The 23,848-nt window shown below is 39.7% G+C and overlaps 1 protein-coding gene across 2 annotated transcripts in view; it reads right to left on the reverse strand.

The window, feature by feature from the left end:
• The window catches only part of LOC140463195 (docking protein 5-like), a 447,686-nt gene that overhangs the window by 16,093 nt on the left and 407,745 nt on the right, over positions 1-23,848 (reverse strand). The window contains exon 7 of one of the 2 annotated variants that reach the window (XM_072556986.1): positions 17,963-18,083. In XM_072556986.1, coding sequence (XP_072413087.1) covers positions 17,963-18,083 — 121 coding nt within the window. Of the gene's footprint in view, positions 1-17,962; positions 18,084-23,848 lie in introns of those variants that run through there. The other variant, XM_072556987.1, reaches the window with a different exon arrangement.

Here is a 23,848-nt window from a genome sequence, read left to right on the forward strand (position 1 = left end):
TGACTCTGTGTACAAGCTATGAAAAGTGGATTTGAGTCCATCAACAGTGTTCAGTGTGTGTAAGTGAGGTGAAGTTATGAATATCACGTATGAGTCCTGCAGAGAGATTGCTGGTAGGTCTGTGATTGTGTGTAGTGTATTGAGCTGTATGAGAGAGAGTCAGCAGTGACAGTTCATGGGACATGGCATGTGGCGATACATTCACTGACCTTGACCATGTCTGACAGGTCAAAAACTCCATTTGCACTGTGTCCATGTACTCAGGGTTAAATTGCTGTCATTGACCTGCACACTGCCATCTATTTTCACAGCCTTCAAAAATTTACCTGAAGTGTGTCCTGTATCGTATAATGTGAAATAGCTTCTGGATCAAGGCCTGCAGTGCTGCATCAAAGAATCTTGGAGCCTGCTGTCTGTCATAATACATTATTCCATTGTTTTCTCAGGTCAATGGTGCAATAAGTTCAATTATTTGCTCTGCCAAAATGCACCACTCCTTTAAAAAGCACACTGTGTGGCTTTACTAAGGTATCATGCAGAGGTGCCCATGTTGGACTGGGGTGGACACACAACACCAGGTTAGAGCTCAACAGCTTTATTTGCAAGTACAGGCTTTCAGAGAGCTGCTACTTTGTTAACTGATGAAGAAGTAGCACTCCAAAAGCTTGTACTTTCAAAGACACCTGTTGGTCTATAACCTAGTCATTGAGATGTATAGCACAGAAACAGACCCTTTGGTCCAACTCATCCATGCTGACCAGATATCCTATCCTAATCTAGTCCTATTTGTCAGCACTTGACCAATATCCCTCTAAACTCTTCCTATTCATCTACCCACCCAAATGTCTTTTAAATGCTATAATTGTACCAGCCTCTACCACTTCCTCTGGCAGTTCTGATGTTGTGTGAAAAAGTTGCTTTTTAGGTCCCTTTTATATCTTTCTGCCCTCACCCTAAACCTATGCACTCTAGCTCTGGACTCCCCCACCCCAGGGAAAAGACCTTATCTGTTTATCCTATCCATGCCCTTCATGGTTTTATAAACATCTATAAGGTCACTCCTCAGCTTCCAATGCTCCAGGGAAAACAGCACTAGACTATTCAGCCCCTCAATGTAGCTCAAATCCTCCAACCCTGGCAAAATCCTTGTAAATCTTTTCTGAACCCTTTCAAGTTTCACAACATCCTTCCAATAGGAAGGAGACCAGAACTGCATGCAATATTCCAAAAGTGGGCTAACCAACATCCTGTACAGGTGCAATATGACCTCCCAACTTCTTAACTCAAAGTCTGACCAATAAAGGAAAGCACACCAAATGCCTTCTTCACTATCCTATCTACCTACTTTCAATCAACAATGAACCTGCACTCCAAGGTCTCTTTGTTCAGCAACACTCCCTAGGACTCTACCATTAAGTGTACAAGCCGTACTCTGATTTGCTTTTCCAACATGCATCACCTCTCATTTATCTAAATTAAACTTCATCTGCTACTCCTCAGCCCATTGGCCGATCTGATCATGATCCCAATGCAATCTGAGTTAACCTTCTTCACTGCCTACTACACCTCCAAATGTTGGTACCATCTGCAAACATACTAACCTCTACCTCCTATGTTCACATCCAAATCATTGATACAAATAACAAAAAGTAATGGACTCAACATCAATCCTTGTGGCACTCCACTGGTCAAAGGCCTCCGATCTGGAAAGCAACACTCCAACACCAATGTCTGTCTTCTACCATCAAGCCAGTTCTGTATCCAAACAGCTAGTTCTCCCTGTAAAACATGAGATCTAAGCTTGCTCAGCACTCTCCTATGAGGAACCATGTTGAACGCCTTACTAAAGTCCATATACATCATGTACACCGCTCTGTCCTCATCAATCCTCTTTGTTACTTCTTCAAGAAACTCAATCAAGTTCATGATACATGACTTCCCATGCACAAAGCCATGCTGACTATCCTTATTCAGTCCTTGCCTTTCCAAATATATGTAAGTCCTGTCCTTCAGGATTCCATTCAACAACTTGCTCACCACCGACATTAGGCTCACTGGTCTATAGTTCCCTGGCTTGTCCTTACCACCTTTTTTAAATAGTGGCACCACATTAGCCAACCTCCAGTCTTCCAGCACTGCACATGTGACTATTGATGATACAAATATCTCAGCAAGGGGCCCAGCAATCACTTCCCTTGCTTCCCACAGAGTTCTAGGGTTCACCTGATCAGGTCCTGGGGATTTATCCATTTTCATGCATTTCAAGACATCCAGCATCTTCTCCTCTGTAATGTGGATAATTTTCAAGATGTCACCATCTATTTCCCTACATTCTATATCTTCCATGTCCTTCTCCACAGTAAACACTGATGCAAAATACTCATTTACTATCTACACCATCGCTTGCAGTTTCACACAAAGGCCATCTTGCTGATCTTTAAGGGGCCTTATTCTCTTCCTAGTTACCCTTTGTCTTTAATGTATTTATAAAAATCCTTTGGATTCTCCTTAACCCTATTTGCCAAAGCTATCTCATGTCCCCTTTTTGCCCTCCTGATTTCCCTCTTAAGTATACTCTGACTGCCTTTACACACTCAGAGTTCACTCAATCTCTCCTGTCTATACCTGACATATGCTTTCCTCTTATTCTGAGATCGAACCTCAATTTCTCTAGTCATCCAGCATTCCCTACACCTACCAGCCTTTCTTTTCACCCTAACAGGAATATACTTTCTCTGGACTCTCGTTATCTCATTTCTTAAGGATTCCCATTTTCCACCCATCCATTTACCTGCGAACATCTGCCCCCAATCAGCTTTTGAAAATTCTTGCCTCATACCATCAAAATTCGCCTTCCTCCAATTTAGAACTTCAACTTTTGGATCCAGTCTATTCTTTTCTATCATTATTTTAAAACCAATAGAATTATGGTCGCTAGCCCCAAAGTGCTTCCCCACTGACACCTCAGTCCACCTGCCCTGCCTTATTTCCCAAGAGTAGGTCAAATTTTGCACCTTCTCTAGTAGGTACATCCACATACTGAATCAGAAAATGTTTTTGTACATGCTTAACAAATTCCTCTCCATCTAAACCCTTAACACAATGCAGTCCCAGTCGATGTTTGGAAAGTTAAAATCCCCTCCATAACCACCCTATTATTCTTACAGATAACTGAAACCTCCTTACAAATTCTTTTCTCAATTTCCCACTGACTATTAGGGGGTATATAATACAATCCCAATAAGGTGATCACCCCTTTCTTATTTCTCAGTTCCAACCAAATAACTTCCCTTAATGTATTCCCAGGAATATCCTACCTCAGTACAACATTAATGCAATCTCTTATCAAAAACACCACACCCCTTCCTGTCTTGCCCCCCCACCCCCAAAAACCTTTCCATCCTTCCTGGAACTTTAGGCTTGTCCAGCCAGTCTTGTCCAGCCCTGAGCCATGTTTCGGTAATTGCTAGGATATCCCAGTCCCACGTTCCTAACCATGCCCTGAGCTTATCTGCCTTGCCTGTTAGGCCTCTTGCATTGAAGTAAATGCAGTTTAATTTATCAATCCTACCTTGTTCTCTGCTTTGTTACTTCCTGCCCTGACTGTTTGACTCGCTGACTTTCCCAACTTTAAGAGTTTCAGACTGATCTCTTATCTTACTATTTCCCTCGGTCCCACCTCCCCACCTTATTAGTTTAAATCCTCCTGAGCAGCTCTAGTAAATCTCCTTGCCAGTATATTCATTTTCATCTAATTCATGTGCAATCCATCCTTCTTGTACAGGTTACTTGTACCTCAGAAAAGATTCCGATGATCCAAAAATGTGAATCCTTCCCTCATGGACCAACTCCGCAGCCATGCATTCATCTGCTCTATCCTCTTATTCCTACCCTCACTAGCTTGTAGCACCAGGAGTGATCCAGACTTTACTACCCTCCTTTTTAAATTCCTGCATAACTCCCTATATTCTCCCTTCAGAATCACATCCTTTTCCCTTCCTATGTCATTAGTTCCAATGTGTACCGCCTGCTGGGCCCTCCCCCCTGTGAGAACATTCTGCACCATCTTTGAGACATTTATGCTCCTGGCACCAAGGAGGCAACACACCATTCTGATTTTTCACTGCGAGCCGCAGAAACGTGTCTATACCTCTGACTAGAGATTCCCCTTTACAGTTTTTTGTTTGGAAGCCGACATACCCCTCATTGGAGTAGAGTCAGTCTCAATACCAGAAACTTGGCTGTCCGTGCTGCATTCCCCTGGGAGTCCACCACCCTCTATATGTTCCAAGACAGCACAGTTGTTTGAAATCGCGATAGCTACAGAAGACTCTTGCACCACCTGCCTACCCCTCCTACGTTTCCTGGAGTTAACCCGACTGTATCTGTGGCTTTTCTCCCTTCCTATAACAGCTATCCATCACACCCTCTGAGCACTTGTAAATTCCTCATTGTCTCTAACTGTTGTTCCAAACAATCCATGCGATCCGATCGAATTCACAACCAAACACACATACTGCTAACATAATCAACAATAAAGTGAAAACTCTCCTTAAATTCCCACATCCAACAGGAAGAGCACATCACTCTACTAAAGGCCATCTTTGCTCCTTCACAATCTGCAGACCCAGAAAATAGCACCGTCTTTTTGCCCTAAAAAAGTGCTCCAGGCTAACTTTGTACTTATGGTTTATATTTTTAAAATTTAATCAAAAGACAGATCTCAATAAAACATACAATCAAGAAAGAACTCATTCTATTTATTATTGCAGACTTTCAGCAAGGTTACACGTTTAAAACTATGCACTTATCTGTTCCTGTGCTATGAGCTCTTTCACACAGGTTGCACCAAGGACAGCTGTGAATTTTATTGTTTGTTCATTTTTCCTGGATGCACTCCGATGTCCAGAGATACATGAACACAAACAGCAAAGGCAGTAACTGTGCAGATTCACTGCTGTGTCAGTTAGCAGTGTAGGTTTCTTTCTATCTCTCCCTCCTAACTATGTGCTTGATGCTTTGTCTGTATTTCTTTCTTTTAAAGTTCCTTTGTTTTGACTTTGTTTTCCCCACAGTTCTAAAACAATGGAACAGCATATAAAACAATAATTGCTGCTCCTGGAATTTGAGGAAATCACCTCCAACACCTAAAATACCTCAAAAAGGAGCAGGTCTTACACTTGTGTGATTTTTAACTTTGCTAAGATAGTTAGCTTGAACTCATAGCAGTCATTGAAGACTTTTTTTAATCTTTTACTCAGTATCTAGCTACTCATTAGCCTGCATAACACAGGTTCGATATTTCAATAATAACCTGTATGCTGTCTGCTTATTATGTGATGTCATCATTAACACAAGTAAGAATAAGTTAATTGTGCTTTGGAATCTCCATTCTTGTCTTGGGCACTTAATCCCCTAGTGATTTTAAATATGTCAATGAAAATGGTTCTTGTATGGAAGTCATCCATTCTTGCAGATACTTTATTGGATCAGTAGGCACAAAAAAAGTTTCCTGTTACACACCCAATGTCAAGAATATCACTGACAGCTGAAAGGAGGTGGATATTTTCATGTTAGGATATGTGTCAAAATAACTACGTGTCAGATCAGAGCATGTTTCCCAACAATCCTTGACACTAGCATCCCACTATACACTGAAATAAATTTATGAGCATACCATTTTGGTGTGACCTTTGATGGTTCTTAAAATGAAGCAAATAGATCAATAAAACAGTGTCAAAGTTATATAAATAAGCTATGAAATTATTTTCAAATTCATAGTCAAAGCCTCCTCAAGGTCTGGCATTGCTGAATGACCAAGGATTTATGAGGAACCTGAAATGGAATAGAATCTATTTCTTAACCAACTAGCCTGTCCATTCTATTTATTTCAGAACATAAAATAGAAATAGTTTTCCAGACACGAAGACTTACAACAGTTTTCTATTCATTCTATCTTTTAAATCAAAGCAAACATATGTGCAGTTGCATGAATTAGGAACAGAAGTAGGCCACTCAGCCTCTCAAGCCTGATCCACCATTCAGTAAGACTATGACTGGTCCTTACCCCACATGCCTGTGTTGTAGCTATAATCTTTCACCATATTGCTGAGCAAGAATCCATCTACTTGTGTTTTAAGAATACTCAACAATTCCAGTTTCTGAGGAAGAGAGTTTTAAAGACTCAAAGCCTATTCTGAGGAAAAATATCTCTTAACCACTGTCTTAAGTGGGGCATTTTATTTTTATTTTTAAATACTGTATATACTCGAGTAATAGTCAAATTGTTTTGACTACTTTTTAAGGTTAAATATATGGGGTCAACTATTACATGAAATTCATGCCTGTCAAAATCCATACCGTATCATTAGCAGAAGTTCAATTGATCTCTAAACAAATAAAGAAAATAAAAATGAATTATGGTAATTCTGAAAACCTGGAGTGGAAAACAACAGCCAGCGAACTGAAAGACCAGGAGTGGAGGGGAATAACCAGCAGACTGGAAAATGGAGCGGGATGTGACAGCCGACACTCTGACTCAAACATTGATCTGTTATCTATGAAGAATTAGGGTCAACTTTTACACGCGATATATGGAAAATTTGAGATTATTTGGCCAAAAGTAGGGGATAAACTTTTACATGAGATTGACTTTTACTTGAGTATATATGGCAGTGACTTCTAGCCCAGAGGAAAATCCTTTCCCAATCCTTCGGGTAAAGACCTCTCACCACCTTTATACCTTTCAATTAAGTTACCTTTTTCTCCTCTAGGTTTCAGCTGGTTCCAAGCCTCTAAAATAACTCATTTATTTCAGGTATTAGTCTTCTTTGAACTGAGTCCAATGTATTTAAATCCTTCCTTAAATAAGTTGACCAGTAATGTATACAGCACTCCATATGTGGTGTCACCAATGTAAAACTGGAGGTTTCCCAGTTTCCTCAATTTTGTATTCAATTCCCTTCACAATAAATGACAACATTCTATTAGCTTTCAAAGTTACTTGCTATACCTCAGGTAAAAACCTTTTGCAAATCATGCATTATGACATCCAGATCACTCTGCTTCTCAGAGGTCTGTAACCTCTCATTTAAATTGTTCTATCCTTCCTGTCAAAATGGTCAGTTTTACATCTTATCATATTAATATTCATTTGTCAGATCTTTGTTTATTTAGTCCATTTCCCTTCATATCTTATTTGCCTACTTATCATTGTGTTGTCAGCAAATTTGACAACTATACTTTCCATCCTTTGTCAAAGTCATTAATATAAATTGTAAACAGTGGAGGTCCCAGCAGCGATGCCTGTGACACAGCATTATTACATCTTCCCAACCAGAAAATGACACATCTATGCCTACTCTGTTTCCTGTCAGCTACCAAACCTTTCATCTATGCCTCTTGTTATGATGATGGATCAGAATCTCACAGTATTTATAAACAGTTTACTTGTATTTGTTTTAAAAGGATGACTGTTAGAAGAAAACTATGTTAAAATTGAGTGTCTGGCAAAATCATGGGTGAAGCCAATAGAATATTGCAGAATAACTTGTCAGGAAAACTTCAAACTGGGAGAGATATAACAACAAGAGATTAAGTGGGATGATTATCTCTCCTCCCTCTGCAGAAAGCAAGCTCTTGAAGACATGTCTGTTTCACTTTCCAGTAACAAACGCAAGGACAGAAGTTGAAAGGATATTTTTGTCTCACTGAAGGCAGACCTAATGCTCTCATGTGTACCATCCTGGGTTTGAGCATCAGCTGTGAATATCATAAAGAACTATCCTATAGTTACCTGCCATGTAACAGGACAACAAAAGATAGACCTTTGCTCTAAGTGCTGCAAACCAAAAGGGAATTCAGACAACAAAATTTCATTCAGCCTGCAAAACCAAGAATCTCCAAAATTGTCTATTCAACCACCGATATCAACGACACTGCTAACCTCCACTGCAAACAGCAGCAATATTCAACTATCTGCTCTTTGTAAACAACTTTAAAGATATATACTGATCAGTTTCTATTTAACTTTTATCTTTTTGTACTCACTGCTTATTTCTAATCTGTTTATATAGGTTGTGTTACTAATTCTACTTATGTTTAGTAATTAATAAAATCATTCCTCTAACTCCAGAAAACCTGATTAAATTGGCTCCTTTTAAACATAAGCTAATTGTGTCTAGGAGAAAGTTTGAGAAGGGAAGGGATCCTTTTGAAATTAATTTTGTTGCAACCAACTGACAGGATGGGTGAATAAAGCCAATTCATCCCTCCTCACTTATGAGCTGAACAGTTTGGGATATCTGTCCAGAACACAAAAAAAGGGGAATCTTGCTCATTTCTGAATATAACACTGTTACCCCCACACCATGAACTTCCATTTTCTACAAAAACCCTTCAAGTGGCACCTTATCAGGTAACTTCTGAATATCCAAATAAAGTAATCCCCTGGTTCTTTTAGCCAAAGAACAAATTAGTTCCTCAAGGAATTCCAAATAATTAGTTCCAAATATTTTTCCCTTTCACAAAATAATGCTCACTCTGCCTGATAATTTTGAATTTTTCAATGCACCCTGCTCCAAAACATTTAATGATAGCTTCTAATGTCTTCCCTAACACAGATTTTAAGTTAAAACAAAAGCAAAGGTTGCTGGAGAAACTCAACAGCTCTGACAGCATCTGTGGAAACAAAAGAGAGTTAATGGTTTGAGTCCAGTGACCCTTCTTTAGAACTGGCTCAAAATGTTAATTCTGTTTTCTCTCCACAGTCAGACTTGCTGAATTTCTCTAGTTACGTCTCTTTCAGATTTCTAGCATCCACAGTTCTTTGTTATATTTTACAGAGTTTTGGCTAACTGACCTTCTTCATGCCTTTCTTTTGGATAGAGACATCACATTTGCTATTTTTCAATCTAATGAACCCTTCACTGTATTTGAAAAGGGCAAAGACTGCTACTCACCTGATATTTTGCCTCAAATTCCATTTAGTTTATATTCAGTGAAACAAAAACGTCTGTCATACAGACGTCTTTGTAGTTACAACTGAAGTATTTTTATAGAATAAATTTTATCCACATGATATTAAAATATGGTTTCCACAGCATTGTGTACAGAAAAGGCATACAGAGGAGACTGAAAGTTTGTCTCAGTTTCCAGGCAAAATAATGCAGTCATGGGGTCTTGTTTTTGCTATGTAATGCCAAATTTCTAGGCTGCCTTAAAATCAAGGCCAGTGTGGTGTGATTAACAGGACGTGTTCTGTCAAAGTTTCCAGGTACTGACAGGTCCTATTAGGTGAAGTTCCACAAAATAACATGACTCATCATTTAACTTTTGTTCCTTTCCTTATTCAAAGAAGCCATAAAAATTACTGGAGCTGGAAATGAACAAATGTTGTATTGCACAGTCTGCTCTTTTATGCTTGGACAGAGGGTTATGTAACTAGAGAGAATGAGGGTATCTATGAAGATAGGGCAAAACCTGATCATAGGATTCCATGCTATCATTATACAGTATTACTGTAGTAAATAATGGTGACATTTAGCCATCAGTTGACTAAATGCCTAGTACAGGGTTCAGAGTAGTGCTAACAGGACAGGGTTTGATTCCCGTTCCAAGTGAGGTAGATTCTGAGTCTGCCTCTTCACCATTCCCATTGTAAACATCACCGTGCTTTGATGTGGTTCAGAGAATAATTGCTAAAGACCTGCCGACGGATAAGGGAGGAAGATGATGAAGATGACAACACAGCAACTGCAAAAATCCACTAGAAATTTAGAAGGAGAATTGTTGTTCATGATTAATGATTATAAACTGTCTGTGCCAGTGACAGACTTCGCCAAGTATCAACCAGCACCTGTTCTGATCATGTTTGGTCCACTGCTAAATTCATCAAAGCCTTATATCTTACTTACAGAATCCCTACCATGTGGAAACAGGCCCTTCAGCCCAAAATGCTCACACCAACAAATCTCTGAAGAGTAACCCACCCAGATCCAATCCCCTATCCTACATTTACCACTGACTAATACACCTAACCTACACATCCCCAAACACCACGGGCAATTTTAGCATGGTCAATTCACCTAATCTGCATATTTTTGGATTGTGGGAGGAAACCACCCACGCAGGTATGGGGAGGACATGCAAACTCCACAGACAGTTGCCTGATGCTGGAATCGAAGCCGGGTTCCTGGCACTGTGAGGTAGCAGCGCTAGCCACTGAGCCACTGAGCCACTGTGCTGCCTTATCTTTAAGTGGCCCTTGTGTCTGGAAGAACCACATGCCACATTCTTGTATAGCATCATCATCAAACTTTCTTTCCTCTGGAGGGAATTAAGTGTGAATCCTGATAGTAACACACTGACCTAAAAATTAAGAGTAGGAGCAGGCCATTTAGTTCTTGGAGTTTGCTCTGCCCTTTTTACAAGATCATAGCTGATTTTCTTTTGCAATACTGTTTTTCTGCACTATGCCCATTTCCTTTGATTTTTTTATTATGTAGCTATTCATTAATCTCAGTCTGAAACATTTAGTGGCTACAACTCCACAGCCCTTTAGGGCAGAGAATTCCAAAGATTTAACACTATTTGGAGTGAAGAGATCCCTCCTCGTCTCAATCCTAATTGTTTGCCCCTTATTCTGAGGCTGTTGTCTGTATTTCTAGAGAGTCTGCACCTAGCTTTTCAAACTCCATAAAGATTTTATGGGCTGAATCTTCATTTGTTTTAACTCAGAGTTGTGTTGATTTTTTTTTTGGAAGGTTTCTTACTGCAACATCTAGTGGGTTTTCTCCTGCCACTTTTTTTAAAAGCCTGCTATGCAGCCAGCCAAGCAGTGTCAGTGTGGAGCTGCCCTGCACAGTTCCTGACATTTGCTGTAAGTATGGCAGACAGGAAAATCTGTGCCCTGCTGTCAGAACGGCATCTGGCGGTCCTACCAGGTGGGATGGTCTTCATCCAGAACCAACAATGGAGACCACTAAAACAAGGCTGCCACCTAGGTTAAAACGCACTCAGTTGTCTGGAATAATACCAAGCATTGAAGTAAAAAGGTCAATGAACTTCTCTAGTGCACGTGCCTAAATGCCACCATCTTCTCTCCAATATCTTATCTTCTGTCTCTCTCTGCTACTGCATCTACCTCCAACCAAGACTCATGCTCAACCACTCTCATTATGACCAGCAACATCTTCACTCATTGTCACTCTTCCCCCACCCCTGACACCAAGTAACACTACATACCCTCTGTGTGCTGCTTATTCGCTCCGTCAGGATACCTCCCCAAATGCAACAGTAGTGACTGTGCTACCCACTTTCATCTCCCATGATATCTACAGGACAAGAGTCAAGTGCTGCTCCTCATTTATTTCCATCCTGAATTGATAATAAAAGTGAAAGTGCTAGAGAAACTCAAGAGATCTGGTAGCACCTGGGAAGTGCAAAACAGAGTTTTGCATTTGATGTGACTCTTCAGAACTTAAAGGAGCTGGGAAATGGTGATTTTTTTAATGCTGTTAACAGAGGAAGAGGAGCGATTGAAACAGATGGTGATGTTGTCCAGAACAAAGGATAAAGTGAGTGCAAATAGTGATAAAGGAGAGAGAGAGATGTTAAACAGGTGTAGATGTCAGCTATGAAAACAATATGGGCCTGCTTTCTGAGAGCAAAACCATCAAGGCACAAACAAACTATGGCTGGGTGTGGTCAGAGGTCGGGGTGGGGGGGGGGGGGGCGGGGCACAGGATTATGTTATCTAAATAGAGGACAGAGATCCAACTGAGATTGCCAAACACAAAATTAGGCCCTAAATGCTGTAAAGTGCCTAAGCAGAAAATGAGGTGGTGTTGTTCCTCCAGCTTGCATTGAGCTTCATTGGAACATGGCAGAAGGCCCAGAAGAGAAATGTTAGTGCGGGTTTGTTGCAATTAGAAGATTGAGTCATTCTTATATAATGATGTGGTCAACCAGTCTACACAGAGTAATGCCAAAATCAGAAGGAGACCACTTTGTGAGCACCGAATACAATTGGCTCGATTGAAAGAAATACAAGTGAAACCCTATTTTACTTGAAAGGTCCTGCACAAGTTCTCAGAAATATGTAAATTAACTTTTACTGACATCCAAGTTAAATATTTATCCCTCAGTTCCTGCAGCCTAATAGGTAAACTACCTAACCTGTACTTATTCCAATGCTGATATAATGATGACATGATGATGGAGAAACTCAAGACAGAAGCGAATATTTGTTCATTGTGTTCAGTGAGAATGTACAGATCTTCCTGTTGAAATATTTTTTGAACCTCTGCTGCCTTAAAGTAAAATAAAATAATCTTTGAATAGAACCATAGGCAAATGTTATCATTGTCTCGAAGTACCCATACAAATGTCCACACCAGTTTCCAGTTATCAAACAGAGTTCACATTACAACAAAAGAAGCATGCAGCTATTTTTTAAAGAGCTGCTTCAAGAGAAATGTTTGTGCATTTCTGTGAGCATTGTAGCTTATACTGACTCTTGATTACCTTTTGTGTCTGGATTGACACCCAGCCCACAGAAACATGGCATTTCTATCAATTGTTTAAACAAAAACTAATACAGTGAGGAAAAGGCTGAAAAGGCTGTGATAAGTTCCCTTTTGAAAGGATAATTCCACATCCATCAACCTTCTTCAGCTCAAGGGAGGTACATGGAAACTGGATTTCCTTTAAAGGGTTAGTCAGTTGTTTGGCATATGACTTACCATTTCTTGCCCACGAGAAATGTTTGGATTTGCTGGAAGGTTAGATCAAAACTGGCAGATGGTACTTTCAGTCAAGCTGGTTGAGTAAGGAGTTGACTGCGATTAGCATGTTTGACAAATGGATTTAGTGTAACGATTCAAAGTAATTTCTAATTCAAGTACTGACCACCAAAAAAAAAATCATGGCTTGTACAAATATGTTCTTATAGATCTAAATTCATTAACACAGAGCTCTTGAGTGATCCATATTACACAATGACTGAAAGGTTTGAGAACCATCCAAATTTATCCTCGTTCTTCAACACCATGTTTCTGGTAAGCTGCTGGCATCAATTGGCTTCCTTGATGCACCAAACTGGTTGGGGCCTGATCAATTTTGTTTGTTCGGATTCTTACCAATGCCCACATATGAGTCATGGAGGAATGCAATCAGAAATGGCAACAGCTGTACTCTTAATATGGAAATATATGAACCTCTCATGTTTGTTCTGGCTCAGGTTGAAAGAAAATAAATTTTGCAGGCATCCTCTGACGTCCCTGATGTCTTTTTAGGAACCACTCTAGAGCATGAGAAAATGTCTGAGCAAGCTAGGAGTTGTTTTGCTAGGGACACTTGGGTTCTGACCTCATTACATCCTTGGCCCATGGACAAATGTGGAAAACAAAACTAAATTGAAGTGGTGAGGTGAGGGCAATAGCTCATTATATCAAATCAGCATTCTACTGTGAGAGACAAATTTAAAGGCAATGGGAATCAGAGAGAACTCTTTCCCTTTGTTAGAGTCCTACATTGTATAAAGGAAAATGGCTGAAGTTATTGGAACTCAATCATTTCTGTCCCAGGGCACCATCCTGGGTCCCAACACCTTTTAGTAGGACTATTTATTGATTGCACATAGTTTAGTGCCATTCGCAACTCCATGGATATTGAAGTAGTCTATGTCTGTGTACTGCAATACCTGAATAAGTCCAGACTTGAGTTGGTATGTGGTAAGTTAGACTTGTCCAACAGACGTGGCAGTAAGTGACCATTTTAACTAGAAAAAATCATTTATCTTCCTTTGAAGTTCAACATAATTCCCACAACTGAAGTTAAAACCTCTGGGAATCATTATTAATCGAAAAAATAACTTGGCAAAACTCTAAATATTGTAGGTCCAAGAGCAGCTAAGTGTCTGGGGATTCTGAAATGATTAAATCACTTGTGACACCCCAAAGCCTGACCAATATTAAGACAATGTAGAATTTTGGTAAAATGATTGGACTGGTAATCCATAGACCTTCAATAATTCTCTGGAGATATGTTAGAATCCCAATTTTGCAGCAGAGGGAATTCAAACTCTACTGATTTATAAAATCAGAAACAAAAAAGCCAGTCTTAATAATGATACAAAACCAGAAATTGCTCGAAAAAGTCAGCAGGTCTGGCAGCATTTGTGGAGAGAAATCGGAGTTAGCATTTTGGGTCCAGGGACTCTTTTTCAGAACTGATGGTATCTAGGAAATAGCTGGCTTTTATGTAGCAAGTAGAGTCGATATAAGGAGTAAACGATAAATGGAGATAGAGCCCAAGGAGACAGAAGAATAGTTGGACAAACAAAAGGAGTGATCGCGATTAGCCTAGGAGAATCAATAACTACAGTCGGGGACTATTAATGGCTTACAATGAGCTGTGTGTAATTGCAAAGGCTCACCCTTTCCCAACAGTCCTGCAATGTTCTCCAGGCTTAAATCAGGCAAATAATGGGATGTGTCATCAACTGCTCTATAAAGTAGCACATACACACCAATAATGTCATCACCAATATACAGTCTGGGATTCTCCAGGCCCACTTGGCTCCAGTCATGAATAAAAGAGCTGAGTTCCTAAAGGTGTGGTGAGAGTGATTGCCCTTAACATCAAGTCAGCATTTGTCTGAAATTAATTCTAAGGATTCCAAGCAAAATTTGAAGTCAAGGAGAATCAGAGACAAAACTCTTCTCAGGCACAAATCATACCTCACGGAAAAAAGAAAGATGTATGTTTTTTGCTGGAGGTCAGTTATCTGACCACAGGTCATCCCTGGAGGGTTTTCTCAGGGTAGCTAATCATCTCCAGCTTTTATATGAAGGATCTTTGCCCCATCACAAAAGAAAGCAACATTTTGATGTGGGGATGGTTTTTGATGAAGATATTTTGTTCAGTGACCATTTTCTATTTTCAGGTATTAAAGCAGTCAGGATCTGACAACATTCATGCTTTGCTGAATAAGTGTCAAGTTATGTTTGTGTCACAAGTATCAGGAGGGAACCTAACCATTATGAGTTTCTCTGGTACTACCATCCTTGAATTATTCTATCAACATTGGAGTCATGATTGACCAGACCCCCAACTGAATTAGTCATTGGTTGATTTCTTGTTGTCAGATGTGCCGAGATACAGTGAGAAGTGTTGCTTTGCATGCTACATGGGCAGATTGTACTGTGCAAAGTGCAGCCACATAATAGAGTGCAGAATACAGTGGTACAGCTGAAGAGAAAATACCAAGAAAGAGATAAGAATTAGCATTTGAGAGGTCCATTCAAAAGTCTGATAGCAGCAGGGAAGAAGCTGTTCTTGAATCTGTTCATATATGTATTCAAACCTTTTTATCTTCTGCCTGATGCAAGAGGGTGGAAGAGTATAACCATGGTGGGAAGGGTTTTTAATTATGTTGGTTGCTTTACTGAGGGAGCGGGAAGTGTAGATGGAGTCAATGGATGGAAGGCTGGTTTACGTGCTGGATTAGGCGGTGTTCATGACTCTCTGTAGTTTCTTGCAATCTTAAGAAGAGTAGTTGCCATTCCACACTGTGATGCATCCACACAGGATACTTTCTATGGTGCAGCTATAAAAATAGGTAAGAGTCCTTGAGGACATTTTGATTTTCCTTTGCCTCAAGAAAGAAGAGACGTTATTGTGCTTTCTTGACAGTTGCATCAATGTGGGTTTATCAGGGAATATTATTGATGACCATCACTCCAGGAGCATGACACTCTCAACCATCTCCACATCAGCACTATTGTTGCATACAGGGCAGACCCTCCACTCTGCTTCCTGAAGTCAATGACCAGCTCCTTCATTTTGCTGATGTAGATGGAGAGATTGTTGTCTTTACACCAGCTGTTAAGCACTCAATCAATCCCTTTCCTGTATCCTGTCTCACAGTTGTTCGAGATCTGACCTGCAATGGTGGCGTCATCAGCAAATTTGTAAATGGAGTTGGGGTGGAATTTGGCCATAGAAGGCAAATAGGAGGGGGGACTGAGTACACAGCCTTATGGGCCACCAGTGTTGAAGATTATGGTGGAGGAGATGCTGTCGCCTATTCTTACTGATTGGTCTATAGGTCAAGAAGTCAAGCATCCAGTTACAGAGGGGAGAACCAAAAGCTAAGTTCTGGAATTTGGGGATAAGTTTGTTTGGAATTATGCTGCTGAAGGCAGAACTTAAGGCTAATTTGGACTTCAGATTGTAGTAAGGAGAGATTAAATATGTCTGCAAATACTTCCGCCAGCTGGAATGCAAAAGATCTCAGAGCCAGTCATTTTCTGTGGGTACACTCTGAAGAATGGGGAGAAAGTGAGGACTGCAAATGCTGGCGAGTCAGGGTCAAAACGTGTGGTGCTGGAAAAGCACAGTAGGTCAGGCAGCATCCGAGGAGCAGGAGAGTCGACGTTTCTAATGAAGGCCTTATGCCCGAAGTATCGACTGCCCTGCTCCTCGGATGCTGCCTGACCTGCTGTGCTTTTCCAGCACTACACTCTTCGACCTAAACTCTCAAGAAGGCTGATCTAACATCTGTGGTGGTGACCGTGGGTACAGGTGTATCCAAGGCTGTTTGGATAGGTGACATTTTTCACTGACCTACCTCAAAGCAAGTGTAGAATGCATCGAGTTCATCGGGTAGGATGCACTGTTGCTCATGATTCTGTTTAACTTCATTTTGTGACCTTTATGTTGTGTGAGCCTTGCCACAAACAATGGGTGTCTGTGTGGATGATCTGGGTTGAGGATTAGGTTGGAATTGCCTCTTGCCATCTCTGAAGGCTTCACGAAGGTCATACCTGGATTTCCTGTATAGGTCAGGTTGCCCGACCTGTACGCCTCAGACCTGGAGGGAGTGGATCTCCCAGTTTGTCCATGGTTCCAGTTGTAAAACATTCAAATTAACTTCAAAGTCCTATAAATATGGTGGCTATAAGTGCAGGTTAGAGACTGGGAATAGTGTGGCAAGTAGCTTGCGTTCTATCTCCCACAAACCTTGCCCACCAGCTACAACAAAATAGTGAGGAGCATGACTAAATACTTTCCACTTAATGATTTGCATCATGGTGGTCAACTCTGCATGCAGAATCACTTGGTGTGGTTCAGGAGCTCCATCTTGGTACAGCGTGGGAGTCTTTTTAACATTAGATGCAAAGCAAAAACTAGGGACTGGGTAAGTGCACAATTTTCTGGTACCTTTCATGAACCACCTGAGCTTTTCATACCTGCTTGCATCTTCCAATACCCCCTAGACAGGCAGCTTCCAGAGGTCATTGGCCATCAGCAATTATTGCCCAGTTCAGATGAAACACATGTCATCTCTTTACTTATCAACACATGATGGGAGTACCATCTGAAGTTAACCCTCAAAGTGCTCGTCCAGAAACTGTAATGTTCGTGCTGATGGATGTGTTTGAAAGGTAGTATGAAGAACCAACTAATTCAACAATTCGCCCACTTAAGCCAACACTGCCGTCTCCCAGTTAATTCAAAAGGCAAGGCACAGATATAATGCACATTAACTAAACCCCATCTGAGCATAGATAAATTGAAGGGATGTTAGTTTATATCTTGCAAAATTTTCTTGGAGCTGAGAGTCATGACGTTTTCTTGTTGCTTCCGTGTGACAGACACATTGTGACATTCATAGCAGAACCCTCATAAATCATAGGGGACCACATAATCTCTAAATTTATAATACAGGGTAAGGGCCCTTGGAGTGCAATAGGGGTGTTCCGCCTTCTGTGATAACCTCTCTGAATAGGTACTTGAGAAAAGATCAATAATGCAGTAATTCCAAAGTCATATGACTTGTAAATACTGCTTCAACAATGAGCCACTACACTCATGACTTTATATTAGATATTTTTGACCATTTTATATATATATATATAAAACTTACCAGTTTTCCACAACACTTCATTGTACCTACCTTCAAAGATATGGAGCTGGTTTACACTATGTTGTCTTGCAATATGTTGCCAGTAGGCACTCCGAGGAAGAGGCATTATTGTACCCAATGAGGCCGTTCTTTCATTCCCTTTGATCTGATGCTGGAAGAGAAATAGGTTGAAAAAAATCATGAATTGAAAACATTATACAGAAGTAACTTATTTGCACTTTGAATTACCAAAATAAATTAACCTGCAGACACTTGAATAATACACAAAGATGTGTGATATTTAACAAAATGCATCACCTCACATTTGTCCAATCACTCATGGTAAACTGATAATTAGTACATGGAACAGTACAGCACAGGAATAGATCCTTCAGCCCACCGTGTCTATGCTGACTATGATGCTTCTGTGAACTAATCCTAACTGCCTGCACATAGTCTATATCCCTCTATTCCCTGCCTGTTCACGTGTCTGTCTCAATGCCTCTTAAACGTTGCTCTTGTATGTACTCCGACCACCTCCCAACACCTATCACCTTCAGTATGAAAACCACTTGCCTTGCACATCTCCTTTAATTTTTTTTTCCTCTCAATGTAAATCTATGGTCTAGTATTTGACAGTTTCAGCCTGGAAAAAAATACTTCAACTTTTCACTCTATCCATGCCTCGCATAATTTTATATACTTCTATCAGGTCACTCCCTCAGCCTCTGATACTCTCGTGTAAACAATCCAATACTTTAATTAATACACTTCAATTCAGGCTATGTCCTGGTAAACCTCTTCTGCACCCTCTCCAAAGCGTCCGCATCCTTTCTATATTGCAGAGACAAGAACTGCATATAGTACTCCAAATGTGGCCTGACCAAAGTTTTATACAAGTCTTATACAATATGCCTTGCCAACGTTTATAGTCCATGCCCTAAACAATGTAAACAATGATGCTGTATACTTTCTTCATCACCTTATCCATTTTCAGGCAGCTATAGATTTGGACCAAGATCCCTCCGTATATCAATGCGTCCGAGCATCCGGCCATTCACTGTATACTTTCCTCTTGCATTTAACCTCCCAAAATGCATCACAATGTGGAGGAGCTGGTGTTGGACTGGGGTGGACAAAGTTAAAAATCACACAACACCAGGTGTTGAAGCTGATGAAGTAGCAGTCCTCTGAAAGCTTCTGCTTCCAAATAAACCTTTTGGACTATAACCTGATGTTGTGTGATGTTTAACAAAACGCATCAGCTCACATTTGTCCAGACTAAACTTTATCACTCATTTCTTGACCCAGCTTTCCAGCCGATCTATTTCTTGTTGCATCCTTTGATATCCTTCCTCACTATCCACAGCTCCACCAATTTTGTGTCCTCTACAACTTGCTAATCCGACTACCAATATTTCATCCAAATATTTAATGTTATAAGCAATATAGGTCCTAGTACTGATCCTTGAGGAACATCACTGGTCACAGGTCTTCAGTCAGAAAAACTACCCACTGTGGCCAAAGCCAATTTTGTATCCAACTTGCCAACTCATGACAGATTCTATGTGATTTCATCTTCTGGAGCAGCCTATCATGAGGGACCTTGTTAAATGCTTTAATTAAGTTCATGTAGACAACATCCACTTCCTTAGCCTTAGCCTCATCAATTTCCATTGTCACGTCCTCAAAAAAACTCAATCAAGTTTATGAAACAAGAACCTTCCCTGCATTAACCAATGTTGACTATCCCTAGTAAGTCCAAATTTTCACTAACTGGCATGATGGGATTTGACCCCATAGCCCCAGAAAATTACCTTGGGCTTCTGGATTACCAGTCCAGTGACATTACCACTTTGTGATGCTTATCTCGGGAATGTAGTTTAAAAGTTGCTAATTGAAGAAGCTATAATGCACTGAATGCGCTAACACATATGTGGAGGATAGAGGGGGGAGGGGTAGAAACAATTGCAGGTCTCACGCATTGAAGTTAGAGCAAACCCCTCTGTGCTTGGCTGTTTCCCACAGTAGCCATGTAATGCTCTCAGGCCTTTAACTGGCCCGGAGTAGAATATTCGCTCCCCTTGGAGAGAAAGTCTCACCTCGAAGCACTTGTTGGCCTATCCAATGGCTGCAGTTCTGTCACCCTATCAATGTCATTGGGAGCAGTGGAAGGGGCACAGATTTTCAAGCCTAGGTTTTTCTGGGACCAGGCTGGTGACTATAATGAAGGGTGTGGGAAACCGGGATCTATGCGCTTGTTAAAGGAGAGGGGAATAGTGGCTCCGAGTGATCCTTGAAGAGGTCAGCCAAGAGGCACTGGATGCAAGAAAAAGGGTACCCAATCATTCCCAACTTGATTACAAGGTCACCAGGGCACTGACTTCCTCTGCCATAGGCAGTCATCAATAACTTAAGCATTTCTGCTGATCAATGAGTAAAAGAGCTACCTGATGTTCACCTGTCATTGGCAAAATACATGTGGGGCAGTTGGACAATGGGCATGGCACCACTCTATTGGAATCCAATTTTATGCCCTCCCATCACCTGCCATCCGTCCCTTTCTGCACCCCTCCCACCCACCAATAGACCAAAGGCAGCCCATTAAGTTCTCAAAGTGCCTCAAAACAACATCCTTCGAGAGTTACATACATTTAAAAAAGGGAGTGTGAAAGTGAAATGAGTGACTCGGTCATTCTTTCTTGAATGACTTAGCTTCTTGTCCTTTGCAAAAAAAACAGAAGGATATTTGAAAATGAGTGACAAGTGAGAAATGGTGCCCTTTCTCATATAATGGAAAATTCTTGGAGTTCTTTGGAGTGAACCCAGCGAAGTGGAACATCTTTGAAACTACCATGTTGTTAAATACAGTTCCAGCGTCACACAACAATATACATACAAAAGGCAGTAAATCCTGCTTATTTTATGGGACACAATTAGCCTCAGAATCTTAAGCAGCTTTCTAATTAATATTAAAAAGGAAGGTTATCTTCTTAGTTGTTTATGATTGAAGCCCTTAGCTCTCAATTAATATGTAATGAGTTCAGGTTATAGATCTGCCACATCAGTTAAATGCTCTTACTTCTAGTTAGGCCTATTTCAAAAGATATTATTGGAATTTAAATAGCTGTATGTTAATAGCAAGGCATCCTATCTGATTGTTGGGATGGTCGTAGGGTAAACAGATCTATAGAAGTCCTTTGCAAAATAAACATAATATTTTAAATCTAAAACAAGTATGACTGAATTCTCTTATTGCTTTCATAAATTGGAACAACATCGTCTGCAGATGCAAGTTAAGTTGAATAATTTAAGACAATTGCCAGACACACTTTTTATCTCCCAGGTATGTCACTGAAATCTTACTACAATATTAAGACATGTGTGAATTCCATAAGTGAGAAATGGTGCATAGTTAAAAGCTATGAATGAAGACCTGAAATAATTAGGCTTAAGGTGGTTAGAAATGATTCAAAAATATAACAAAAGACTGAATGGGAAGATAAATGAATATATTTTCAGACAATAAGGTAAGAAATATTAAGGTCTTTTGTAAGTGTTTCAAAGATAAAGCAATTGTTAAATAGAGTCCAGCATTTCATAATAAAGTGGGAATGAATCTCTGCAGCATTCTGGTAGAGGTTTAGCTTTATTAAATAATGATGGAAGAATAAATGTAAGTGTACAAAAGGAAAATGTTGTATGATAGAGATCACCATTGAAAGAAAGTGGGTTTAAAGAGTTTTGTGTGGAATTCAAGGTGGATAAATTATCTGGTAATCAATTTAGACAGATAACAGCAGTGAATGTAGTAACTGAGTGTATAGAGATTGCCAGAAGAAAGCTTTTCAAGGTGTCTCTCAAAGAGGACAAAGGAAAAAAAAAGCTGTATGAGGAAATGTGAAAAAATGGATGGAAGATTTCCTAACAGATAAGGAACAAAGTGGTTAGTGGGTAGTGTTCAGATTGCAGAAATGCTGGAAAGCATCTATGATTCAGTCTGGTCCACTTCTGTTCTCATATAAATAGCGCAGGAAGCATGGTATGGAAATTTGCAGCTGACACAAAAGTAAAGGAATTGACAACAAGTGAGATATTATTGAAGGGTATACACTGGAAATGTGAGTGGGCAGAAAAAGGCAAAAGCAATTTAAATCAGAAATGTAAGGCATTATATTTGAAAGAATAAAATAAGAAAGTATATATACAATTACAAAAAAAAGGATAAGCAGAAGAACCTGAAGTACTCAGTTATCTAAAAATGCAAATACGGGTTGATAAAGCAATAAGAAAAAGTTTTTAAAAGAACCCAAAAGAACTGTGGATGCTGGAAATCACAAACAAAAACAAAAATGACTGAAAAAACTCAGCCGATCTGGCAACATCTGTGGAGAGAAATCAGAGTTAATATTTCAGGTCCAGTGACCATTCTTCACAAAAACATTTATTTCATTTTACATTTTGAAGGAGAGAACAAGACTACAGAAATACTAAAACATTGTACAAGGCAACAAATAGTCAGAGTGCTCGACAGGTTTGGCTGCTTCAATACAGGAATCTTAGATCCAGAAAAATGATGGAGGAAAAGTTACAAAGAAAATAATTACAAATGGAGGTTGTATGTTCCACTTTAATTAATGCACCTCAAATGGCCCTCAAATTATCTTCCTGATTGCAGGATCCAATTGATGTTAATATGGTTTAATACATTTTGACTCCATCACTTCATTCAAGAGTTCATCTCTCTGACATTAGACCTAAGTTATTTCATGTGTCAGAGAAACTACGTAAATTTCAGTATAGGCCATTTAAAGGAAATGTAGATAAACTTTTAAAATAAAAGAAGATACACTATTATGGTGAATGAGCTAGGTCATGGGATTAGTTGTATTGCCTGGTATATTGGTCTGAATGATCTTCTCTATGCTGTGAACTGTAGTATGCTGAAATTTGATAGATCAAAGCAGCAATGGCAATAACACAAGTTACTTGACTTCTCCGAGTGTAACTAGTTCACACAACATACCAAAAGATTTGAAGGATAAATTAACTAACATGTAGAATTGCAGCTACCAAAGTAACCAAATGTTACTCAATATTTTGCTGGCCTTCTACAGAAAGAACTCAGAATTTCTTTTCCAGTTTTACTGCCTTGTAAACATGCATTTGATTCTTTGGATTAATCTGTTGAAATAGTAAAAGCAAGGGTTTTGTCCATGCCAAAGTAATAAACATGTGCTTTCAAAAGTCTAGATTTCAGCTGATATTTTAAAATACTCATTATACATTACTAGTTACTCAATTAGTTATTTAAGCAGGCCTGTTGATGCAGATTGCAATTTTATATATTTTAGTTTACATTACATTAACCACAAAGCCTTGCTTCTTCTTGACCCAGATATCTTAAAGTTTGTTTGCACACTAACTTTGCACAAGAGTGTGACATAGCAGGAAGAGACCCAGAATTTCTGTTGACCAGATAATTGTTTCTGTTGTGCAGATAGGAGTTACTCAAGGGGATTGTAGCCAATGGAATTGCCTGGGAAATTCAACATTTTGCTGGGAAATCAAAGATTTGGCTGCACAATTCCCCTAATCCGAGAACTCTCCAAAGCATCCATTTAAGTCAAACAATTTGAAGAGTTTCACTGAAGTTAATAGTTATTCAGGAAAGTTAAGATTATTAAATACCTAGTCTATGTGGCAGATAAAGTTCAATGCAGAGAAGGGTAAGGTGATACACCTTTTGAACAGGGAACTAATAGACTCAGTCCTTTGAGCCTGCTCAAGCATTCAATAAGATCATGGTTGATCTGATTTTAATCTCAACTCTATATTCCTGCATATCTCCAATGATCCTTCATCCCCTTTCATCAAGAATCTATCTGCATTAAAGATCCTACATCCACTGCCTTTGAGGAAGGGAATTCCAAACAC

Source organism: Chiloscyllium punctatum, chromosome 37 (genome assembly GCF_047496795.1).
Source record: "Chiloscyllium punctatum isolate Juve2018m chromosome 37, sChiPun1.3, whole genome shotgun sequence".
Classification (NCBI taxonomy): domain Eukaryota; kingdom Metazoa; phylum Chordata; class Chondrichthyes; order Orectolobiformes; family Hemiscylliidae; genus Chiloscyllium; species Chiloscyllium punctatum.